General features: G+C 52.4%; 7 protein-coding genes and 1 non-coding gene across 8 annotated transcripts; 3 read left to right on the top strand and 5 right to left on the bottom strand.

Annotated features, from left to right (window-relative positions):
* Window positions 1-3,018: 3,018 nt before the first annotated feature.
* QC763_0103330 lies at window positions 3,019-3,089 on the bottom strand. The gene has a single exon. It is a non-coding gene; the product is annotated as a tRNA-Leu (tRNA).
* Window positions 3,090-4,024: 935 nt separating this feature from the next.
* Window positions 4,025-7,542, bottom strand: QC763_701975 (uncharacterized protein). Its single transcript, XM_062915213.1, has 7 exons — window positions 6,281-7,542; window positions 6,156-6,228; window positions 5,933-6,100; window positions 5,789-5,884; window positions 5,589-5,737; window positions 4,689-5,536; window positions 4,025-4,636 (listed from the first exon to the last, which is right to left on the bottom strand). The coding sequence occupies exons 1-7, from the start codon at window positions 6,565-6,567 to the stop codon at window positions 4,437-4,439; spliced, it is 1,821 nt and encodes a 606-aa protein (XP_062761432.1). The 5' UTR covers window positions 6,568-7,542; the 3' UTR covers window positions 4,025-4,436.
* A 176-nt stretch (window positions 7,543-7,718) lies between these two features.
* Window positions 7,719-9,353, bottom strand: QC763_701980 (uncharacterized protein). Its single transcript, XM_062915214.1, has 2 exons — window positions 8,925-9,353; window positions 7,719-8,862 (listed from the first exon to the last, which is right to left on the bottom strand). Exons 1-2 carry the CDS (start codon window positions 9,011-9,013, stop codon window positions 7,962-7,964), a joined length of 990 nt encoding a protein of 329 aa, XP_062761431.1. The 5' UTR covers window positions 9,014-9,353; the 3' UTR covers window positions 7,719-7,961.
* On the top strand, window positions 7,738-11,624 carry QC763_701990 (uncharacterized protein; the record flags this gene model as incomplete). The annotated part of the gene is made up of 2 exons (XM_062915215.1): window positions 7,738-10,371; window positions 10,460-11,624. Exons 1-2 carry the CDS (start codon window positions 10,040-10,042, stop codon window positions 11,622-11,624), a joined length of 1,497 nt encoding a protein of 498 aa, XP_062761430.1. The 5' UTR covers window positions 7,738-10,039.
* Window positions 11,625-11,963: 339 nt separating this feature from the next.
* QC763_702000 (uncharacterized protein) lies at window positions 11,964-13,474 on the bottom strand (the record flags this gene model as incomplete). Its single annotated transcript, XM_062915216.1, has 2 exons — window positions 11,964-12,979; window positions 13,030-13,474. The coding sequence occupies 2 exons, from the start codon at window positions 13,472-13,474 to the stop codon at window positions 11,964-11,966; spliced, it is 1,461 nt and encodes a 486-aa protein (XP_062761429.1).
* Window positions 13,475-14,321: 847 nt separating this feature from the next.
* THI6 (thiamine biosynthetic bifunctional enzyme) lies at window positions 14,322-16,445 on the top strand (the record flags this gene model as incomplete). The annotated part of the gene is made up of 4 exons (XM_062915217.1): window positions 14,322-14,980; window positions 15,046-15,181; window positions 15,231-15,624; window positions 15,675-16,445. Exons 1-4 carry the CDS (start codon window positions 14,692-14,694, stop codon window positions 16,443-16,445), a joined length of 1,590 nt encoding a protein of 529 aa, XP_062761428.1. The 5' UTR covers window positions 14,322-14,691.
* Window positions 16,446-16,839: 394 nt separating this feature from the next.
* Window positions 16,840-17,878, top strand: QC763_702020 (uncharacterized protein; the record flags this gene model as incomplete). The annotated part of the gene is made up of 4 exons (XM_062915218.1): window positions 16,840-16,996; window positions 17,061-17,076; window positions 17,170-17,223; window positions 17,281-17,878. The coding sequence occupies 4 exons, from the start codon at window positions 16,840-16,842 to the stop codon at window positions 17,795-17,797; spliced, it is 744 nt and encodes a 247-aa protein (XP_062761427.1). The 3' UTR covers window positions 17,798-17,878.
* A 702-nt stretch (window positions 17,879-18,580) lies between these two features.
* On the bottom strand, window positions 18,581-22,578 carry QC763_702030 (uncharacterized protein). The gene is made up of 2 exons (XM_062915219.1): window positions 21,134-22,578; window positions 18,581-21,080 (listed from the first exon to the last, which is right to left on the bottom strand). Exons 1-2 carry the CDS (start codon window positions 21,324-21,326, stop codon window positions 19,378-19,380), a joined length of 1,896 nt encoding a protein of 631 aa, XP_062761426.1. The 5' UTR covers window positions 21,327-22,578; the 3' UTR covers window positions 18,581-19,377.
* Between the last annotated feature and the right edge of the window lie 209 nt (window positions 22,579-22,787).

Raw genomic sequence — 22,787 nt, 5'->3', positions numbered from 1 at the left:
CAGGTTGAGGATCGCCAGAGCGCAATTTCCGGGGAATCCACCTGGATCCAACTCTGTGTGAATTGGAAAATCTGGGGCACATGTGGCGGGCCGCCGTGGGCGGTTGGATTGTGGGAACAGCAGAAGGACACGGTTCATCACACGGCAGCAGAGGAGGGAATTTTGGGGATTCAGGGTCCGAAGGGGAGGGGAGGAAGGATTGGTATTATCCAAGCGAGGAAGAGGCGAGGAGGAGGAGGAGGAGGAGGAGGAGGAGGAGGAGGAGAGGATGGGTTGAGTTTGGCTTCGGATGACACTGACACTGACACTGACAGTTCGGACTGGCCATACAGATCTGTAGAGGCAGCTGTGACAAAGGTGGGAAGTCAATCCCCCAAAACGCCCACTCTGTCTCCTCTCTTACACAATTTCTGTGCGTCGTCACATCCTCTCCCCCGGTGGTTGTACCCCCTCCCAGCCCTTCTCGTGTGCTGTCGTCCAGATGCAATCCTCATCCTCTCACCGAGCAACATCCCCTCCACTCTGCCATCTCCATCGCCCTATCCCTCATCTGACGAAAGTCTAGACCTCAGTTCATCTGGATCAGTCGCCGATAACAAAAAAGCGGTCTGTTCACCTTCTTCAATGGTCCCGGATCTATTGCCCTTTGGTCTCGCATCATCCATCCAGCCCCGGCTGGCAAGCGGCCGGCAGTTGACGATAGCCAAGGTTCCTGGTATGTAAAGCACGCATTCTGAAACCGTTGAACGCCCTAAGTGGGGATGTGGGAGGTGGGTACTGGTGGAGGCCGGTTGAGGAACCGGGGTGAAACACGTCTTCCGGATGGGAGTCGGGGGTAGGCCGGCCGGAGGGGGCCGGTGGGCTTCGGGGTTGGGTCCGGGGGAAACGGGGGGGTGGATAATAATGTTGGAGGTAAGTGATGATTTACAGGCATCACTGACAAAGATGTAGGTCAACATCTTGTGCTCATGTAACTTTTGCTCTTCTATCTTGAACTGGCCACTTTCCAAATTTGTCCGGCTGGCGCCCTGTTTGACAGCTGATGAGCAAATGGGGCATGGTGCAGTGCTTTTGATGTAGGAAGGCATGTTTTTGCTGCCTGTCAGCTCCAAATGTTGTCTGGTTCGTCATCGACAATTACCACGAGAGTTGGGACCCGTCATGTTGTTTGCTGCTGCTTATCTGGTTGAGCATTGCCCCGGTAATGATTATCAAGTCAGCGTTTTCATTGCTTTATCATCTTCGTGCTCCTGGACTGTGTAGCAATGTTTTTGATCTGCTCCTTTGATATTTTCCCCATTCCGTCTCAACAGGCCCACATAGCAATGACGCTACGTTCCTTCCTCTCCATATGCCATCTCCTTCCCAAACTCAACCCCCGGTCTCTCTTGCCTAACGAGCAATTTCAGTCCCCGCCTTCTAGGTTCGTTATAATCCCATCCTCTTGCCTGTTCAATCGGCAACCAGAGAACAAACCCCAACTGGTGTAATTGGAAGCATGTGAGAATTATCAATAACCCAGGGTACAGACCCTCCGTTTTCTTGATATCCGTCAGGTCTCACGTTTGAATCGTGAGGTTCGCAGCTATTTCCTCCTTCGGGTCCAAACTCACACAAAGAGTTGTCGTCTTCTCTCCTTCCGGGTTGTAGAGCAAAGGACGCGGCCCGGGGGTGGTGTATGGATACTAAGCAGAGGCGAGATGGAGTCCATCGAAGTAGCTGTTAGAGGGTTTCGCTTTTTGATATTCTTGTGGAAAATCTGGTTTTCTCGTGGAAAAGATATCTAACTCGACTTATTTTCGACACTGTTTCATGGAGAAGAGACATGTCACATCAGCATATCCAATACCTCTGGCAGAAGTGTTTACATTGAAAATAGTAAGCTGAGATGCAACACATAATAAAAGCAGGAATCGCGTCATCCATGCTGCTTCCGTCTATCGTCACTCTCTTCTAGTATTTTCAAGATCCTCTATTGCTGCCCACTTGCTCCCTCGTAGCTGCAAGGGGTTCTCAACTTTTTGCCATTTCTTTGCAATAGATTGAACTTGGTGTCTGCTTTGTTCTTTCCCAGATCTCTAGCACTGCTACTGCCTGCTCGCTCTTGCCTTTCCTTAGTCTCTGCTCTCTTAGGCAGCTCTTGCCGTTCCTATTACCCCACTCTCCAGCTTTTTCTTCCGACAATAAGAAAACCCTGAACTGGTGTAATTGGAAGTATTTAGCGAGGCATTAGGTAGGAAGGCCAAAAGAGATACCTCCCTGTCCTGGGTGTTAGCTAGGTCCCCACGTTCGAATCGTGGGGTTTGCAGTTATTTCCCTCTTATTAGCCAAAAGTGCTATAAAAGGTTGCACTTCCACGATCACATACAGGCTTGCCCTCCTTACAAAACGGAGTATATATCTGGAGGTGCATTCTATCTTAGAAAAAAAAAACTGAGCGTGCATCTCAGACTCTGTCCCCTTAGAGGGTATAACAACAAAAACTTCGCTCGTGTCGAAACCGATTCCTCTACAAGAGAGGAAAAGCTAAAGCCGCAAATATGCTCTCAAAGAAAGAAAAAAACAGAAAGATGACGGTGGGGGTGCAGTGAGGTAGCTGCTTGGGGGTTCTCATTTTTTGACTTTTTTTATCTATCACATAGACGGCCATTATCCTTCTGTCCCAGGTCTTCACCCTTACCTCCTTAGCAATATGTATGTTGGAGATGCTATATGGCAAGGTGTATTCCCCTGTGTTATATTTCCCCATGCTTCTTTTTTTCATCCTTCTCTTTTCCATGCTTCTTTTTCATGCTTCTTTTTCCTATATAGCACTTCCCCATACTACTTTTCCCCATACTACTTTTCCCCATACTACTTTTCCCCATACTGCTTTTTTCAGGCTTCTCCTTTTTATGCTACTGTTCCCTATGCTGCTCTTTTCATACTGCTCTTTCCTTATATACCATCCGATATCTGCCTGCCTGCTGCCTTATCGAGCGACTTCCCAACTACTCTCTTATCAACAAAGAAAACACCCCCGATTGGTGTAACGGTTAGCATGTCTGCCCCAAAGGCAGCGGTCCTGCGTTCGAGTCGCAGGGTTTGCAGCTGTCTCTCCTTTAGAGAGCAGGATCTTGAACATATCCAACGGGATCGTTGAAGATCTCGGGGAGCAAAGTCCCTCTGTTGACCTCCGTGTCGTTCTCGACCCACTGGCTACCCTGTATGGGGGAGGAAGGATGGCTGCATGGGAAGTTCTCACATTCTTTTTTTATTTTTATCTTCTGATGATGTCTTTTTAAGTGCCTTTATTGTGGTGTGCCTTTATTGTGGTGTGTCTCCATCGTCGTATGTCTCTATTGCTGTATGCCTTTACCGTCATCATACCCCATCACATACCTCCATCCCGTCATCAAGTATATGCTCCTCTTCAAGTACATTCTCATCGTCAAGTAAATCCTCTCATCAAATGCATTCTCATCGTCGGGGGGGTTCTGAACTTTTGACTATTGTCGTTACACAGACACACAACTGTCATCATTTTCATCTTTAATATTACCTCGTCAGTAAAATACATGTTGAAAATGTCCCATGCTGCTGCTTTCAATATTGCTCGCATTTTTGCCACCACTGGTGGTAGGTGAGGTGACATGTGGTTTTTGGGGGGAGTTGTTTCGTTGATAAGGAAGATGTGCCCCTGATCTTGACGTCTACTCAGTTCGACTCTGACTTGTAGTGAACTGACGACCTCTTCATGAGTTCTTCTCACCTACCCACAAAAAACAAATTGGCACAACAAAAAAAGGAATCAATCTATGTTATATGGGAGTTAACCGTGCCTTAAAAGTAAGTTAGTAGGCCCTTTTGACTATATTTAAAGGCCTGACGATTGTTTTTCGAGGTGTACGGTCTACAATATTACTGTGTTTAATCTACTGTTGCTGTCTCAACTATTTTCTCGTGAGGGTGCTTTCTCTCCGACCCAGACATGCTCAACGAACCAATGCAACACGTCACCGAGAATCCGGAATAAGGCATCCGAGTTTCATTTCCCCCCACGCCCTATCGTGTAATCCCTCTCCCGGCTAGCAGCATGATGTGCATCACCCCGCAAGCCGTAACACAGCATCCCCCATCGGGTCACATCGTCCCATCAACATCCTTTTTTCTCCATTGTACCCAGTTCCACAACACGTGTTCTCGCAGGCAGCAACCTCATCTCTCTTCCTTGTTGGCATCCAGTCATCTCACCGAATCCTCCACAAGAGCAGGCAACCAACCATCTACCTTACCTACTTTTACACACACCGAACCACACCATTTTCCAATTCCCTATTCCACTCACACTTGGATAGTACATCGCCTTATACCAGCAGAAATTATAGAATGTCCATGTGCAACTACCCACTTCCGACAACTATACACTTTGGAGAAAGAAAAAGCAAACCTGAAAGTTAAACACACCTCCCATACCTCTCCTGACACCCCAAAATCGCCAAACAAGCAATACTACTCGAGCTGCACCTCCCCGACGGCCCGCAGCAGGTCCCAAACTCGCTCCCCTCGCACGTCTGTTGGTTCTCTGGACCACAGAGACCATCTTCACTGATGGCGAGGCCGGGGGTGGAGGTTGGTCTGGTGGATGTTGTAGTTGCTGTTTCACAGTTAGCAACCGGAAACATGATCGATATGGGTGGAAAACTCACAAGTGGTTCTGGTTCTCGTGGCAGATGTTGACGTGCTTCTTGATATACTCGTGCTCGTGCTTCTCCTGGTGCTCGTGCTCGTGCTGCTAATCACATACCGCGTACTGACACTACTACGAGAGCTCGTGGTAGTACTCGTACTCCTCGCCGTGCTCGTGATAACAGACCGGGTACTGATGCTCGTGCGTGTGCTGGTTGCTGTGCTGGTGCTGCTGATGACATACCGGGTACTGATACTCGTCCGAGAAGAACTGCTGCTCACAGCAGGAGCATCACCATCGCACCTCCCCCACGCTGCCTGGCACCCGTTGCCCAACTGGCAGTACTCCTCGCCCACCCCGCAGAACCCAAAGGCGGAACAGCAGGCTCCCCATCTGGTCCCCGCGCATGTGATGCCGTTGCCGCAGGTACCATCTGTGCTTGCGCCCGTTCTTGTCGGGGCAACAGAGATTGTTGTTCTGGTGGGTACAGCTGCCGATGACGGTGATGATGAGGGTGACGATGAGGGTGACGACGAGGCCGGACCAGCACGGTACCAGTTTGATGGCGGGTCGCCTAGGCATTCACCTACCGTGACGGCTCGGTAACCGTTGGAGAACAGAGAGGTGAGGATGTAGTCGGTGAGGTTGTAGACGATTTGCTGGTGGATGTCGTGCTCGATCTGGAGGAAGCTGTCTGTTTCTGGGTCGGAGCCTTCGATGGCGTCATCCCAGATGTTCTTGCTCGTCTGGATTGCGCGGGGGCTGTCGTTTAGGTAGCCGGCCGTGTCGAGGTTGAAGTAGATGGTGTGATAGCCGAGGGTGGAGAGGATGTTTTGACATTCCCGTTGGCAGATGGAATACGGCGGTCTGAAGTATCTGGTAAGTCTCGGGCGGTTGGGATGTCAGCATGGGAGCTCACCTCATGTAAGTAGGGAAGAATCCAAGAATCGAGTTGAGCGCAATCTCATTCCACACCATCTGGTTGGTGAACTGGGTATTGGTCATTTGACTTGCGTTCTGGTGAGACCAAGTGTGGCTGGCAATTTGGTGGCCCTCGGCATGCATCCTCTGTTTATGTGTGAGTGACTACAAGAACTCGAACGCTGAAGGCATATTTACCTTGATTATGGCGGGATACGGCGTGGCAGGATCGTTGATCATGCCTTTACCGATATTCGTTCCGGTGAGGAAAAATGTTGCTTTGGCTCCATAGCTCTGTTCAAACGTCAGAGGCATATCCTGAATCCAAAAACAGGCACGTACCCTCAACTTATCTAACAGATCGTTTGTATAGAGGTATGGCCCGTCATCAAATGTTAGGGCAATATCTCCCGATGTGACGCAGTCGTAAATACCAGCTCCGCCATACAAGACGCTTCCAAGCTTTGGGCGAGCAACTCCGGAGGTATCCGGGCCACTTGGCTTTTTGTTCTGTGGCGTGTTAGTCTCGACAATATTCCTTCTTCATGACATGGTGATATTTTACCCCGTCGCAACCAGGGCCGTAGTTCAGCTGGCAATCAGGGGCAGAGCAATAGTCAATGCCTCTTCCACACCATCTGATATCCATGTCAGTATGTTTTGGCTTTTGTGAACAGACAAATGACATACCCTTCGGCCGAGCAACAGTAACCTGCCGCGCAGCTTCCACCACTGGCGCCACATTTGCCGCTGGTGTTTTCTTGTCGTTTGTCGGCGTGATGCTGAGACTTGGGGGATGGTGGGTGCCTTTTGATCACATTGGGCTGTTGGACACCCTGGGACCACCTACGGCGAGCTTCCATCTCAGAGAGGAACTTTCTCCCACCCAAAATCTTGGGAATATGTTGGCCTTCATGATCGCTGTGGGCTACTGCCAAACCCAGGTAGGCGGCAAGGATGGTAACAGAAAGCTTCATGGCTGGCGAGAGCTTTTGATCTACCTATATAGACAAGGAAACCCGCAAGAGAAAACACGAGAGGTCATGGAGCTTATATAGAGATTGACAACATGACACTTGTTGTATGAGGGACAAACTAGACAGTCGAGGCCTAGTTTTTAAGAATAGGGGCCAGAAAGGGCGAGGAAGCCATCTAGGACAGGCTGCTGTTCCCGTGGTGGCACTGGACCTTGCAGGCACATGCGGTAGGGTGACAAGCGAATATGAAATAAAAATATTGATGTAAGGCCATTAGAAAAGGTGGTCTTTGAAAACGATAAATGCCACCAAGCTGGGCACACCTTGTGAGCGCCATGATACCACACGGGTGGTATTCGTCAGGATGTGCGTATCATTCCTATTTGCGGAGCGCGGGAATTAAGAAGCCATGAGAACTTTTCATGATGTAGCCGGGAACTGTGTAGAAGGTATGATCGTCTCCGGCCCGGGTGGTAAACGAGGCCACCTCAAGGGTCTTCTGGAATAGACCACGAGACTGCCACTGGGGGATAAGTGAGTGGCAAATGCTGGAAAGGAGTTAGCAAATAAAAGTCAGAAACAAGACATGTCATTGCATGACATGTCTTTGATCAGACACAAAGAATTCCGACACAGCTCATAATCTGAGTTTGAACCTGATAGAACGTCCATCGAAAGCGAGCAAGAGTTGTGGGAGCACCGGAAGTATTCCCGGATGCCCTGAAGCTACCAGATGGATATCGGCCCAGGTGGTAGCGATCAGCCTCACGGGCAATGGTTGCTTTCCGGCAGATCTGGTTTCTTGGTCTTTCTTGGACAAAGCTTGTTGAATCGTACCGAGAGCTGACGCGGCAGAATGCTATAAATTTGGAGAATGGACGCCTGAAGTGGACGACAATCTCCATAGGGTATTTTGGCTGAAGTCGGGTCTACGACGGCCGTGGAGAATCGGAACGCGCGGCGGGTGAGGATTGCAGGTTGGACGTCAAGGTTGCTTCTCTAAATGTTGGAAATGCAAAAGGTATGAATTAGGTGGCATGGATTGGTTGAACTTGTAAAGTCAACTGGGCGGGTTCGGAGGAGTGTAAGAAATGTGTCGAAGGGATTGTGTGGATGGGATGGCGCATCGTGCCCCTCTTAGTCTCGAAATCGACCGATAAAAAGCTTAAATTCCTGTCGCCATCCCATACATCATGGGAACAGGCGAGTGGAATAATGTCAAAAGTGACCAATTCCGCTACTACCAGAACGCCGTTGCTGACCAAGACTACCTTTACGAAACTATATTGCCACAACGCCATGGTAACGTGCCAATGCATCCTGCCTTTTTACCTTCCCACCCCGTGTTCCATTTCCAACGTTGCCAGTCCTACCAAGCTCATGGAACGAACACCTCATTCGCGACCCGTCCCCTTATCCCCTGGACACCGCTGCCTCTCGAGCTTCATCTCCATGATCATGGTCAACTCTGGGCAGTATTGAAATATCTTCTTCCTTTGCTCAGGCTGCTTCCAGACAGCATCAGCAATGTTGTTGCCACCATCACGAACATGGTAGCCCATGGCTCCCTCGCGGTAGACGTCTTCTACCGCCAGAGCCTCTTCAACACCCGACGCAACCTTGGCGCCCGGCAAGACATAGACGCGCTTTCCAAACCACTCGTCCTCGGGGTCGCTGTCGTTCAATCTGGCTTGGAAGCTGAGCACCCTCTTGATGGTTGACACACGTCGAAGTGACAGACCGCCATTGCCCGCAAAATGATCATCTGCCCTCCTCGGTGCGCCAACAAAGTCCCAATCCAGCCAGTCGTTCAAGCTGTCCTCGGAATTGGCGCACAAGATGCTGTCGGCCTCGTATTTTAACAAATATTCGACGCCCGGCAAGAACTCGTCGTAAAATCGGATATCCGTCAGTGTTCGAAACACTTTCTCCTTGGAGTCAATCTCCCAAGGCTCCGGCAGCACCATCAAGTCCAGCTTCCCGATGATTTGGCGGTGCTTGACGGCCGCCGACTCCTCCATGCCTGTTACACTACTTTTTGAGCCTATGAAGACAAAGCGCCATTCAGGGGGCACCACGTTCATCATGTACAAGATGTGCGGTACAAGATGCGGCAGTGGCCTTGGCTCGATTATGATGGCGACTTTGGACGCATTGTATGCCTCAGAAACCTCCACCGACGTGTCCCAGTCGACTTGGATGGATGGTAGCTTCAGGAGCGCATCGTTTAATCTCGCCTTGAACGTCTCCTGAATCACTGGCTTGTAGTGCGGAAACAGGGAGGCAAACCACCAGCTGAATGGACCGGATTAGCAGGTTGCTCAGGTTTGGCAATTTGAATGTTGGGATAAGCTCACGTCAATGCCAGGGAAACCAGCAGGAAGACCTTGGTTCGCGTAATAGTGAATGGGCCAGGAAACGCGCCTGATGTCGGCGATGTCGCCATGGTGAAAATGTGATGTCGTCGCTGGAAGTCTGGGGCCGGCGGTGGAGAAATCCTAGGTCATGATGGGATGGGAGATATGATCACGACAGTACCGACAACGGACTCACTGGTTCATTACAGCGAGGTGTGTCAGATGCGAAGGGGAATTGAAGAAATTCCAAACGAACCGAGATGCAGGCTGACAGACAGGGAGAGGCAAGAAGTGGGATGCAGGTACCTTGATGGTACATTCCGGGGGGGGGACCAACCACTCACACGCTGCTGGTGGTCTTCCCCGACTTCGACTTTCGGAATTGCACCATCAGCCCTCTGAAAGCCCGAATTGGTGCCATTAATAAGGGATCCTGCAGATCATCCCCAGCACTGATGACGGGAGGACAGCGCCTCTTCATTTATGAATGCAGTCTTGGCAGGTCAGACCGCATTCCTGGGTCAAGTCTAGCTGGAAAAGGCTAAGTCATTAATGGATTGTTTTCCTCAATGACAATGATGAAATCGCCGACGGCTTTTTTCTCACCAACTGAGCATTGTGGTACAGAAGCAGAACCGAATTGGCATCGGACCGGAGTGCTCGGGTTGCCAGACATGACATCTGGTCGCGCATCGATAGCCCGTCGACCACGAAGCAATCAAAGCTGCGCCGCTCTGCATCAACTGCACCTGGGCTCTCGTCAGCCATTCCAGATTGGGTCTGAAAGCGGGAGAGCCCTCAAAAGTACCAACCAAGTACCGCTCACCAGGCTCTCAGCTGAACAGAAGGATCGCAGGGAGGGGCGAAGGGGGCGATCACATCCCCTTTTTTTTCCCTTGTAATCAGATACTGCAGTAGATAGCGCGTGTCAGACATTGCATTACTGCTTCTCTCCCTCCGACTGACGAGAGATCTGTCTACACCACGCAGCATCATCATCATCATCACCACGTACGGGCTGACGACCATCTTTCCGCCGAGATGCTATAGCGCGATCGGCTTACTGAGGGTCCTCTCCACTGCTACGGTGCCTTGAGAGCCGCCAACAGCGAACAATGGACAAGCTTGCGCAGACCCTGGAGCGGGTACGCGACTTTGCTTCAAATTCAAGTGGCGGCCCGCGCATGGTTAGGTTTAGAGAATCCACCGCCGAAGCGGTATCATTTCTCGACAACCACACTCCTCGCGCGGGGAGCGTCAGAGAGTCCGCCTCCGGGGCGGTATCCTATCTCAACAAACACTTTGCAGAGAAGAGAACGGCGTTCGGGGAGGTGAATTTCAGCGAGAAAGTAGTCATGTCATGGCAAAAGGGGAAGCTGCTAGGGAGCGCGCTGTGGGGGAGGACGAGCAGGCGGATGCGATTGATGGGAGGAGTGTTTGTTTTCTTGTAAGTGCAGCGCAATCCGTTCAGTATCACCACCATCACCACCACCACCAGAAATTCTACTCTAACACCACCACCACCACCATCACAGAGCCCTCGCAACCTACCTCTCCCACCTAGCCATCGAATCCTCCCTCATCACCCTCCCCTCCATCACCCTCACCAACCAAAAACACCACTACCAAGTCCAGGCAAGCCGCTACAACGCCTCCAAGGTCGCCCTCCTAATCGAAAACCGCCCCGACCCCATCCTCGCCCCCCTCATGCTCCACTTCATGGGCGTGGTTCCCCCCGACTGGCGCTTCCGCTTCATGGGCTCGTACGAATCCGTAGCCCACATCAACAAATCCTCCGCCATCCGCTCCCAGGTCGCCGCGGGGAAGCTAGACCTGACTTACATCCCCTCCAACATGACGACGGGATCCCAGGAGGAGATTTCCCGATTCTTGACCAACCGCTGGTTATACGAAGTGGTCCTCCAACCAGCCGAATGGCTGCTCGTCTTCCAGACCGACTCCATCCTCTGCGCAAACTCACGAAGGAATCTAAACGAATTCTTGGAATACGACTGGGTGGGTGCGCCCTGGTCGCCGAATGCTCGGTACGGTGGTAACGGCGGGCTCTCACTTCGCCGTGTGAGCGCCATTGTCGAAGTCCTAAAACACCAAACGCGAAAAGACGGCTCCGAGCCGGAGGATGTCTGGCTTTCTGACAGGCTGGGCCACCGGATCGGGAATATGATGGCCAACGGCAGCGTGTCGAGTGCCTTTTCTGGGGAGCAGCATTCGGGGGAAAAGGTTGATATCAACAACCCTGACCCTGCCTTGACTGCGCCGGCGCCGTTGCTGCCGGATGAGGAGCTGCCGTCTAACGGGACGTTCCCTGTAAATGGTACCGCGGGGGAGCCGGTGAAGCCTTATACTGAGGGGGTGGATGACTGGCGACATGGGTTTTATGAGCCGATGGGGTATCATACTGGGGGAGGGGGGAAGTATCTACATAGCAAGGTGTGGGGGACGCCGGAGTTGAGGAAGCATATTTGGGATTATTGTCCCGAGGTGAAGATGACGTTGAAGATGGATGCGGCCAAGTTTATGCCGGGGAATTGTAACCCGAGGTGGAAGAGGGGGGAGTATTTGGAGAATGGGGAGCAGGTGGATGTGGAGGAAGAGGGGGAGGGGGATGAGTGGGTGATGGATACGGAGGTGATTGATGGGAGGGAGTATCCTATTTTGAGGGGGTTGACGGCTTTTTAGGAGGTTGGGATGGCGTGTTTTGGTTTGGCGTTGGGGGTTTGTTTTGATACATGGGAATTTACAAAACCGTGAACGGTGCAACATTTTGGATATTTGCCGGGAAAAGAATGCTGTTAAACTCTACCGTGGAGCTGTCTCATGACCTGACAATCATTGTGGCTTCCTGCTTGTGTGACGTAGAAGTCGGTCGCCCTGGCACCACCATAGGAGGATGCAGCCGGCCGAAAGGGTTGACCAGGTCTTCAACCGCAGCCAGGGATTTATCTGTTCAGCATAATGTGAGATATACGCTTCATCTACCCCCTTCTCAAAAATCAAAACCTCTCCATTACGTCCACCTCACGACTTCCTCGCCCCAGGCAGTATAAAAAAAGTAGTTATACTCCTCGCAGCCACCTGCCCACTCACCGTCCCGTCCGGCCCCAACGTCGCCGGCGTGCTCGCCGCATTCCTAGTATTATCCGACACAAAAGCCTGCGCATAAATCGGCGTCCCCCCTCCACTAACCCGAACACTCACATTCACCGCACTCCCCGTGGTAGAAATCACCACGACAGCAATCGTCCCATCCTCGTTCTTAAACGCCGCCGTCCTCACCCCGCTACCCCCCGACGTACCAACCCTGACCGCCCCCGGCCGGACATACCTGCTCCAGTTGGCAAACGCCCAGAGCCTTTTTGAGACTTCATAAGTGTTTGTCCTGTTGTCCACCCGGATGATCTTTTCGTTGGTGTTGGGGTTGGGCCACTGAACCCCCTCCCAGTAGAGGTACCCCGACGCGTTGTAGTTCACGACCGCAGAATATACGTTATTCGCCCAGGTCAAGCCCTCCCCTGCACCGCCGTTGCTGTACCAAGACGTCGTCCACTGCCCATTCAAATCACATTGCTCAGAAAACCAAACAGGGTTCCGACTATTCATCGGGCTTGACGGTCCACCAGTATAAGTGTGACTCGTCACAGTCTTGAGCCTTCCTTCTTGCCCTTGAGAGCGAATCGAGTTGATCATGTTGACGGCGCTGCCCCAGCCCATCGTCTCGCAGCAGGCGATGCCGAGTTGGCTGGTCAGGTTGGCGGCTTCGAGGGTTGGGTAGAGGATCTTGATGAAGTCGGCTGCTTGGTTCCCGTCTGATCTCATGCTCGCGTAGCTGGCGGTGTAGTCCGGCTCGTTGAGGAAGCCGAGGTGGGTGATGGGGACGCCCTCCTGAGCATAAAACTTGATGTAAGCTACCAGGTAATCGGCGTAGGCCTGTCGCCAGTCTCCGGATGAGCATGATGCTCCCGGGACCCCACAGAGGGTGCCGCCGTTGGCGTCGTTGTTGTTTGTTTTCATGTAGCCTGGGGCTGACCAGGCGTCTGGGAAAGCGTTAGAGACCGCGGGAAGGGGGGGATTAGGGTGTGCTTGCTGGCGTAGATCTGCTTCACGCCGTATTGCTGGACGGCTTGTTGGGATACCCAGAGCTGGCCACTGTCTTTGCCGTCCCAGACATACTGGGGCGTAGCTCTTGGGCCCCCCGGATTGCGAGGGGCGATGGTGTTCATGAAGTCGGAGTTGCTGTTGGGTGTGGAGCCAATGCCATTGCGGAGGATGGTGAAGCCTGCTCCGGTGGTGCGGTTGAACAGGAGGTCGAGGAGCTCCTTTTGCTTGGTCTTGTCAGACATGTTCGTGATGAGATTGGCGCGCTGGAAGGCGAGACTGAAGCCGAAGCCATCCATTTTCTGAAAAGTGCGGGTGAGGTCGACGGTGATGGTGGAGGACTGCTGGCGGGGACCGAGGGTGGTTGTGCCAGGGGCAGCAGCGGCGCCGGTGATGGCAGCCGCTGCTGTGAGGAATGTTCCGGCGAGGCGCATCTTGGCTGGGCTTTGGGGGGGGAGATGGTGGGTGTGGTAACTAGGATCGTCGTCTCTGGGGGGGAAGGGGATTCTTTACGGTTTTATACATGATGCATGTGTTTGCCATGTGCTCCGAATTTTGTTCTCTTTTGAACCCCCCCTCTCATCGTGGTGCGTTTCTGGGGAAGTCGATATTACCTTGTATAAGGCATATTAATTGCCCGTCTTCCGGCATGCTGTACTATGAGCACCCATCTGTGCTATGAATTCTTGACATATGACATGATGAAGCTGTGTTCTTCAGTGGTCTGTATTAGCCAGAGTTGCTAGTGGTGTCTCTCTCAGATACAGCCTAACATTGCAATGGCTTTTCTACCAACCTGGAATTCAGCTGCTCCAACAGCCAACACCACCAAACTCACGATCTTTCAGCTTGGAGTTCCCCATCATATCTCGATATGATCCAACATCTTGGCTGGCACGCTCTCCGCAGGACTCTTAGAGTGCCATGCCATGTAGTAAGTTGTTCATGACCCAAGAAGCGGTTAAATTCATTTTCTTCGCCCACGAAGGAGGGCAACTCCCTCCCCATCCCCCGAGTTTAACCAGGTACTACCCACGGTTGCCAAGTTGGAAGGCACGAGGGCAGGAATCTCTAAAAAGAGTCAACGTCCAAAATAAATGCCCAAGGCGGCAATGGACGCCTCTCGGAATTAAAACTGCGGGGTGCATCAGTGCACTTTCGTCCGGCCTCGTGGGCATAAATGACTTGACGTATCCTGTTGCATGGTTACATATCCAGAGTACCCGTCCGTCCGGGTGTGTGGGAACGGGCGTAGAGTGACAAGGTCGAAAAGGGGTAGTGACATCTTGGAAAAGGGGAACTACATCCGGCATATGCAACCCTAACCCTTGAACGAGCCTTGAGGAAGAGAGTGGAAAATGCTTGATAGGAAGTAAAAGACGCTGAACTGTGAGAGATTTGATGATGATTCTCCAGCAAAATTAGCAAAGAACCTTTAAGGAGCTGTATTGTCAACTGCAATGCCGTGACTACCCCCGCCAAGCCGTCTCGGAAAGAGCCAGATGTGACGCCACTTGAAGCGCTCTCTTTCTCTCTCAAGGCTCAAAAGTTTGACCCCACTCAGTTGGTCACTTACTCACTCACTCACATCCCCAACCGCTCATCTCAGCCCGATAATCTCACAACTGTCATCCAATCTTTTGCTTTCACGATGCCGAAACCACACGTCGACTACCACCTTTACTTGGTAACTGACTCCACACCCGCCGTGCTCAAGGACCCATCCCGGTTTTTTGATGTTGTTGAGCAAGCCCTCCGTGGAGGGGTGAGCCTCGTTCAGCTTCGCGAAAAGACGGCCGACACGGGCGAGTTGGTGTCTATAGCGAAGAGGCTGCATGAGTTGACCAAGAAGTATAATGTGCCTCTTTTGATCAATGATAGGGTGGATGTCGCGCTGGCGGTGGGGTGTGAGGGTGTGCATATCGGGCAGGATGATGTGGGTGAGTTCTTTGAGGCGATATCCTTCTCATCTATTCGGTTGCTGACTTCGGAATGACAAACACAGATTTGGAGACGGCCAGGAAATTACTCGGTGACGACAAGATCATCGGAGTAACCGTCAGCAATGTGGAAGAGGCCCTCATCGCCTGCAAAAACGGAGCCGACTACTTGGGTATTGGCACCGTATACGCCACTCCGACGTGAGTAGCCTCCTCTTCGACTTGATGGTAGACTACTGACAAAATAAAGGAAAACAAATGCCAAGGCCATCATCGGTGCCGCCGGAGTTCGTGAGATCCTCGCCGCCATGGACACGGCCGGCTACTACGACAAGGTCAGAACCGTCTGTATCGGCGGTCTCAACAAATACAACATCGCGCGTATTATGTACCAGAGCCGGCATGTTGATGGCAAGCCAGGGTGGCTCACCTTGAATGGTGTGGCTGTTGTCAGCGCCATCATGTCTGCCGATGATCCTGAGGAGGCAAGCAAAGAGCTTCTGACGCTGGTCAAATCATCCGACAAGTTCAGGGGTAGCAGTCTGATGGGGGCTAGAGCGAGTAAGGGGGTGTTGGAGGTGGCGGGGGAAATCATCAAGAAGGTGCATGAGGCCAAGCCATTGACGCACAATATGACGAATTTGGTATGTTTCCAAGCACATTCTGAGGGGAGATGATACTGACGAAGGGGCAGGTGGTACAAAACTTTGCTGCAAATGTCGCTCTGGCAGTCGGTGGCTCACCCATCATGGCTAATTACGGCGAGGAGGCTGCCGATTTGTCCAAGTTGGGAGGTTCGCTGGTGGTCAACATGGGCACCGTCACCCCCGAGGGGCTGCTGAACTACTACAAGGCGCTCCAGGCTTACAATGTGGCCGTTCAGCCGGTTGTTTTTGATCCTGTTGGTGCAGGGGCAACTTCAGTTAGGAGGGAGGCCGTCAGATCCATCCTCGCCAACGGCTACCTCGACGTCATCAAGGGCAACGAAGGCGAGATCAAGACGGTCTGGGGCGCGGTGGACGGCGAGCAACAAAAAGGCGTCGACAGCGTCGACAGTCTCACACCCGAAAACAAACTCGACCTTGTTGTGAAGTTGGCCAGGAGGGAACAGAGCGTGGTAGTGATGACTGGAAAGACGGACTACATCAGTGATGGATATTCGGCTGTTACTGTCGCCAATGGACACGAATATCTGGGTCTTGTCACGGGAACGGGGTGCACACTTGGGACGGCGATCTCAGTGGCCTTGGCTGTGCACCATAAAGAGGACAAGCTATGGGCTGTGGTCACGGCGATGCTGCATTTCGAGATTGCGGCCGAGATTGCCGCTGAGAGGGAGGACGTCAAGGGGCCTGGGACCTTCATCTCGGCCTTCCTGGACGAATTGTACAATATCCGGACTGCCACTGTGAGTGGGGACATGAAGTGGTTGGAGAGGGCCAAGGTGACGGTTACGGACCTTTAACCGCAGGGCCAGCATGTAGATAATGGCTCCATTCAGGGGCTAAACATAACCCTAACCCGGTGACATTCTACAAGTCGACTTACACGTTGATGAGATCTCTAAAGCCCTTCATGAAGTTACCCCCACTTAACATTTCCACATGTCACCAATTTTGAGATCGCCACCTCTTTTTATGCGGGGAAGGAAGGCAACCGGCATTGTCCCACCCCCGGAATCGTTTACCCTAACGTGCGTGCGTGTTAGTGTTGCGCCGCCGGCCGCGGCCGTCCCGCATGCTCGGCGTCGGTTCCGTTGCCCCGCTCTTTCTTAATCCTGTCATCGATCCGATGCTCCCTTTTTTATTTCTTTCATGGCTGGACAATTGAGTCATCATATCTTCTGATCTCATGATAATATGAGCTTGCGAGTTTGCTTCAAACCGACAATTACATCGACACTCGGGAGACAATTTACACCTGTAGCTTCAATCATCTCAACTCAGGCGAGATCGTATTCTATACTCAACAGGGCGACCATGTCTTCTCCTGCTCCGGCGCCGCAGAGGCGGTTTGGTATGTTTTACTCTTGAGACCCGTCATGAGGGAGCGTGTTGCTGATGATGATGGATTGATGTAGAAAACCCAGCTGTTTTGTATGTTAATTGCACATTACTCTCCCACCTCATCTCTCATGGACATGGCTATCGCCCACCCAGTTCTCACAATCGACTAACTCACCACAATAGCGTCTGCGACATCCAAGAGAAATTCCGCCCTGCCATCCACGAGTTCGACAAAGTGTAGGCACCCCCTTCATCTAGTTATGTAGCAAGTGATACTTACACCCCCCACAATAGAATCTCCACAACCTCCAAACTCCTCCGCGCCTCCACCGTCCTCTCCCTCCCCGTCTTCGTCACCACCCAAAACCGGTCCCGCCTGGGCGACACCGTCGCCGAGCTCAAACCCCACCTCGCCCGCACAACCGTCAAGGCCGATATCGACAAAACCCGCTTCAGCATGTTCATCCCCCCCATCCTTTCCGACCCCGTCTTCTCCTCCCCCGCCCAGGTCGCCATCGTGGGCATCGAGTCCCACATCTGCGTCACTCAAACTGCGCTCGACCTGTTAGCGGCAGGACATAAAGTCTACGTCCTGGCAGACGGCGTCAGCTCGACAAACAAGGAAGAGGTCCCCATCGCGCTTGCGAGGCTGAGGCAGGCCGGGGCGGTGGTCACGAGCAGTGAGAGCTGGATTTACGAGCTGATGGGGGATGCGGCTGTGCCGGAGTTCAAGGGGATTGTGAACCTGGTCAAGGACACGGGGAAGGAGACTAAGGGGGCGTTGGGGGGGTTGGTGGGGAGTAAGATTTGATTTTTCTTTTTGATTTTGACAGAAGCTATATATAGTTGGGTAAATAAGCGCGTAGATGAAAGCAATATATCAACACATGAGGTTGTTTGTCTCTCTCTCTCTCTCTCTCTCTCTCTCTCTTTCTTTTTATTTTATTTTTTTTACAAGTGCCAGATGTTTTGCTTTTGAACGTGTCAAGGCTTGGACTATCAGTCTCTGAAGGCTTCTTCGCTGGGGCTTGGGGTGGTGCTATCGATCGATCAGGTAAAGTATGATAAGTAACGCACGTAGCTGTTTGTGAAAACAGTGTTGTGACCAACTGCAGTGGTTCCTCTCGACCTGGCCGTCGTTCGAGTAGATATGCTGTTGGGGTTGTGGAAAATGAAGACAGTGCTGATTGTCCAACGAAGTGTAAAGGAGATGGATGCCCGCTTAATCCGGCTTATAAACAGACTACGAGCAACCATGAACTTTCTTGCGTTTCGGTACGGATATACTATAAACAGATGCCTATAGCATGATATTTATGGATGGCGAACGAATTGCTATGTTTTATAACGAGGTATGCCGGGTTCCCCAGAAAAGCTGCCACGAGAACATCAAATGCCGAAAGAGCCCAGCCTTCTTAGCTCCTACTCTCTCCGCGGGACAACTATAGGGAGGTTTTGATTGTCAAGAAGAAGGTAAATAAAGCTTATAGACGGGTTTCATCTCTTTAATGTGCGAGGATGAGGTATCATGCTTTTTCACGTGTTGAGCTTGGACTTGGTTCTCATGAAGCTCTGAGCTTTCTTTGTTGGGATTGCTGATACCATCCATTATAGAACATGGCAAGTAGCTGTTTATGGAAATGGTAAACCAACTTCAGTGACTGCACTGGGCCTTTGACCAAACAGTCCCAGTAAACCTCCAGCTTGTAGAAATACAAGATCCTACCTCTATCCCAATCGACAAGGTGCATCAACGGGCAGTGAGCGTCGACCGAGCTTTGGCCTTGTGCGTGTGATGGTATATGGGTGCATGATAACAGTGTTCCACATGCCGGTTCTTAGGATCGTCCTGGGGAATTGTATGGGAGGATGGGAATGAATTTGGTGGCATTGGATGAGATGTCTGATGGTATCAAAAAGAGCTATGACATCTCCCGTGGTCTAGGTACGTACCTGGAATTTCCATGCTTCCACCTATCCGGCTGTTTTGGAGAAGCGGCTCGACCTCGACAGACACACCACCTGGGGCCATAGCTGTTGAGATGGATCTGGGAACTCTACAGAAGAGAACGTGGATCATCAGGCGCAACGGCCTTCGTTCAGACTGTTTTACTTTTGCTTTCTGCTCATAACTATCGTAGTTACTACTGCCGCTGCAAGCTCAATCACCCAGCTAAAACCACCGCCGGTCCTGCCTGCTACCTCAAGGCGCACTAAACCCGGGCATTCAAGACCATCCATTAGCAGCCAGTTTATTGCCCTTGATCTTCATCTGCCAAGCCAACCTCCTCATTATCCTCAGCAGCTCACAACTATCCTCTTCTTCTCCTTCTTCTTCTGTTTCTTACCCTTTCCCTGATGCCGGCGAGTCTTCTTCCGAACGCCTTTCTCCTAGTCAGCAGCGGCCGGGGTCTTGGGCTTGTTGGATGCGATCCACGAAAATGCCGACGCGCTTCCAAGAGGGTTGTTGGCTGTCCGTGGAAGAGAAGGCGTCGTTTTACCCGTGTCATGGTGACTACTGGTGGTAGGTGTGGTGATTGTCGACGTAGACGCAGCCGAGGAGACCCTCGTCTCCGAATTGAGGCTGCTGAGAGCTGGGCCGCTCATGCTGCGCTTCGACATACCCCAACTATTCATACCAATGGGGGGTTGGGCGTCACTCTGGCCCTTACGCCGTTGCTCATTTCCTGAACGTGCCGTCGGCGCTGGCTCATATGCCGCTCCTGTTCGTGCCGAGGATGAGGTGCTGCTGCTAGCCTTGGGTGGTCGAAGCACCTTCATAGAGCGCGTGCGGGGTGCTGGCTGGTAACCACTCAAGGGAGTGCCGTTCTCAGAAAGCCCTACCGCCGTCTGCCGCCAGGGTGTTCTGATAGCAAGGCTGGGCTCGCGGCGTGGGGCATCGGTTGTTGTGTGTGAATCCTTTCCAGACGTTTCCGCGCTCGTCGATTCCTGGTGCTGCTTCTCACTCTCCGCTCCACTCTCCGACGCGGTACTCGTCGCCGTCACAGGTTTGGACACAGGTTGGCTCGGCTGCGCGGCGGGAGACATTACACCCTCAAAACCACCCCCCATAGGCTTGGATACTGGACGCTCCGGCTCCGCCGCCACCTTGGGAGAGCGCTTTACCGTTTTGTCACCAGCAACAAACTCGGGTGCGGCAGCGTTGAGCTTCGGCTTGCCTGGAAGCAGGTTGGCTGTAGTCAAATGCTTGAATACGGCATCGTCCTCGGGCCGCACAAACGGAATCGAAAGCTTGTTCCGGTCGTTGCCGTACAGAGTCATGCAGTTTTGGGACAGCAACAGGTCGGCACTGAGAAGCCGCAGCGTGTGGCTGCCGATGAACACGCGGATCGCTCTTTTGGTCTCGGGGCTGTCTTGTTGGTCCATGCCCGTGACTTCAAAGTTGGCTGTGATACTAGGCAGCTGTGATGCAGGACTTCCGCCGCGGGAGTTGGACTGAGTAACCCGGGCCTCAGCCAGAAAAACTGGCAGTGTGATTCTGTGAGCACCATCCACATCCCGATGGATGTTGTTGACCAGGTCCAGATCTCGAAGCAGCGAGTACTCAACCGTCGATTTTTGAGATCCAGTGCACACCACGGCATACAACAACCCTTCGGACGTGAAGTCGGTCGTGATCCAGCAGCGGATAATGGAGGGGGCCGAGCCCAAGACATAAAAAACGGGTGGGGGCTCGGGGATATCTAGGGGCGACTCATCGTCGTCACGGCCCCCAATCACAAAATTGGTATCCAGCCCGAGACTGCTGGCTCTCCCAGAAATTCCAGAGTGGACCGAATGTCCAGCGGAACTATGTCTGCCATCCGACTTGTGAGAATATGTCCGTTCCAACTGGTGTCCTCCCATCCCGCTCGACGGACGTATGGGACCAAAGTCGTTGGAGTGGCGAATGGCATGGCCTCCAAAGCCGGCACCGTGCAGGGCACTTTCGTCGAACCGCACGCTATTGGCCCGCGAAGCAGCCCCTCTGCGTATCGGTTCGTCCTCGGCATCGAGCTGCAAAGTGCCTAGCAGGGTCTGACTCTGTTCGTCGTCAATGTCGCTGAAGTCGGCCGACGGCATATGGGTGGGCCCTATCTCATGATTAGCATTATGTCTTCCCGACTGTTTAGTCATAGACACTGACCATGCTGAGGCGTTCCCCCAAGCACGCTTGGAAAGGGAGGATTCCAGCATGACTTCAAGGCCGCATCATCAGCCTGACGTTGCTCAATGAGCCGTAGCCGTTCCGAGTGATGGTGCTGTATGTTCTGAACACGCTTCAGCTCCATCTGAACATCGTGGAACTCTTCGCGTGAGACTATGAAGACCGGCTCCATGCCCAGACAAGAATGTAGGAGAGACTCTGAGAGGATTCTGAGAATCGAATGGATTCGTTCTAGCACGCAACAGCCGGCGGGGGGAGGGGGAGAAGGGGAGGGGGGGTGCGCGGGAGGAGGGACCTCAGACAGATGTCGCTGGGCAAATGTTTTCGAGAAAATCCGGACGACAGAAACAACTTGATTTGGGACTCGATCTTTTTGTGGTGTGTATTTGGTTTATTTGCTCGACCTCGATGCTTGACCTGCTTCACCTATCGAGGTCCTCCGCCCCCCGCATCCCCCGAGGCTTCCAGGTAGGATGAATTCCGGCGTTTGACTGCTACCGTCGATACAGTGAGTCGTTGACAGCTACTAGTTCGACGTCGGGAGTGCTTGCTGGTCCGTCGAAAAGTCGGAGCGACCGTAGGGGGAATCCGGAACCTACTCGCTAAAGGGAAGGTAAGAAACGGCCAAAGTGGTGATCGGATGGACACTTCGAGAATCGTGGGTCAGAGGTCACGGTGGGAACACGATGGGTTCGGAGAGAAAGTGGTGCTCAGATGGTCCCTGTTCAAGGGCGGCAACGGTGCAAATGAAGGATTGTGGGAGATCGGGGGACACGATGCGTTGGAGGTGTGCACAATCGAGAAAATAGAGTTGCAGATGTGAGCTCCCGCAGATCAGCGAGCCCAGAGAATGCAGAGAGAGAGAGGAAACACCAGGCAGGAAACGATGAGGTGGTGTTTCGAGGTACGCCGCCAGATCTTGTCGCGCGAAACAAAGAGGCACTGCCGGTGGTGGATGGTTGGGGAATGCAGGGGGCGTGTTTCCGTCGGTCGTGGTCGTGGCCGTGGTCGTGGTTTGGTGATTATTAATGGACCCCTTCTGGGTTTATTAAAAGTACCGTCGGAATCAATGTTCGATCTGGGATGCTCGGTGATGGTGCAGAGGGCAGCCAGCTGAGAGAGGGCAGTGGTTCAGGACACACAGTTGATTTGCTTTGCTCAGAGAGTCACCGTCAGGGCCAACAAGGTCCAATCAGTGGAGGTTGTGGAGGTTGGGTCGGCTTAAACAACAACAAACTGCGGCGTCTGAAAAAGTGATGGAAGGGAGGAGGGACCCTAAACCATTTCCAGCCCATGACTAAGCTAGCTGTCTGTGCTGAAGAAGTCTAAAGTAGGTAGAGTTACTTGACAACACTGTCCTAATGCTCCCGGCACGCATGGTTCTTTTCTCTCCGCAGGATCCCGTCCAGTTTGCTGTAGCCATGGTTGAGTTACGGCTTGGTTCTGTACTGGATTCTTCACCAGAGGCCGGCACTGTTTGTTTGCGGGTAAACATAACGTGTGATGAGATTGAAAGCAAAGAAAGTACCTAAAGGTATGTACACGGTACCCACCCACGCCAAGGTACCATTCGAGAATGTCTTGGCAAGACTTTATCTGGTGGACCCCCCAGCCGTTTCCAGGGTCTTGTCCA

This window comes from Podospora pseudopauciseta (genome assembly GCF_035222475.1).
Source record: "Podospora pseudopauciseta strain CBS 411.78 chromosome 7 map unlocalized CBS411.78m_7, whole genome shotgun sequence".
In the NCBI taxonomy this organism is placed as follows: domain Eukaryota; kingdom Fungi; phylum Ascomycota; class Sordariomycetes; order Sordariales; family Podosporaceae; genus Podospora; species Podospora pseudopauciseta.
This window is presented reverse-complemented; position numbering and strand designations above follow the sequence as displayed.

Coding starts and splice junctions, on each gene's coding strand:
- QC763_701975 (XM_062915213.1), bottom strand. CDS start 6,567: ATGAAGCTTTCTGTTACCATCCTTGCCGCCTACCTGGGTTTGGCAGTA. Junction 6,229..6,280: donor TACTGTTGCTCGGCCGAAGG/GTATGTCATTTG, acceptor CATGGATATCAG/ATGGTGTGGAAGAGGCATTG. Junction 5,738..5,788: donor CGTATCCCGCCATAATCAAG/GTAAATATGCCT, acceptor ACACATAAACAG/AGGATGCATGCCGAGGGCCA.
- QC763_701980 (XM_062915214.1), bottom strand. CDS start 9,013: ATGGCGACATCGCCGACATCAGGCGCGTTTCCTGGCCCATTCACTATT. Junction 8,863..8,924: donor CTGGTTTCCCTGGCATTGAC/GTGAGCTTATCC, acceptor CGGTCCATTCAG/CTGGTGGTTTGCCTCCCTGT.
- QC763_702030 (XM_062915219.1), bottom strand. CDS start 21,326: ATGGAGCCGGTCTTCATAGTCTCACGCGAAGAGTTCCACGATGTTCAG. Junction 21,081..21,133: donor TGGGGGAACGCCTCAGCATG/GTCAGTGTCTAT, acceptor ATCATGAGATAG/GGCCCACCCATATGCCGTCG.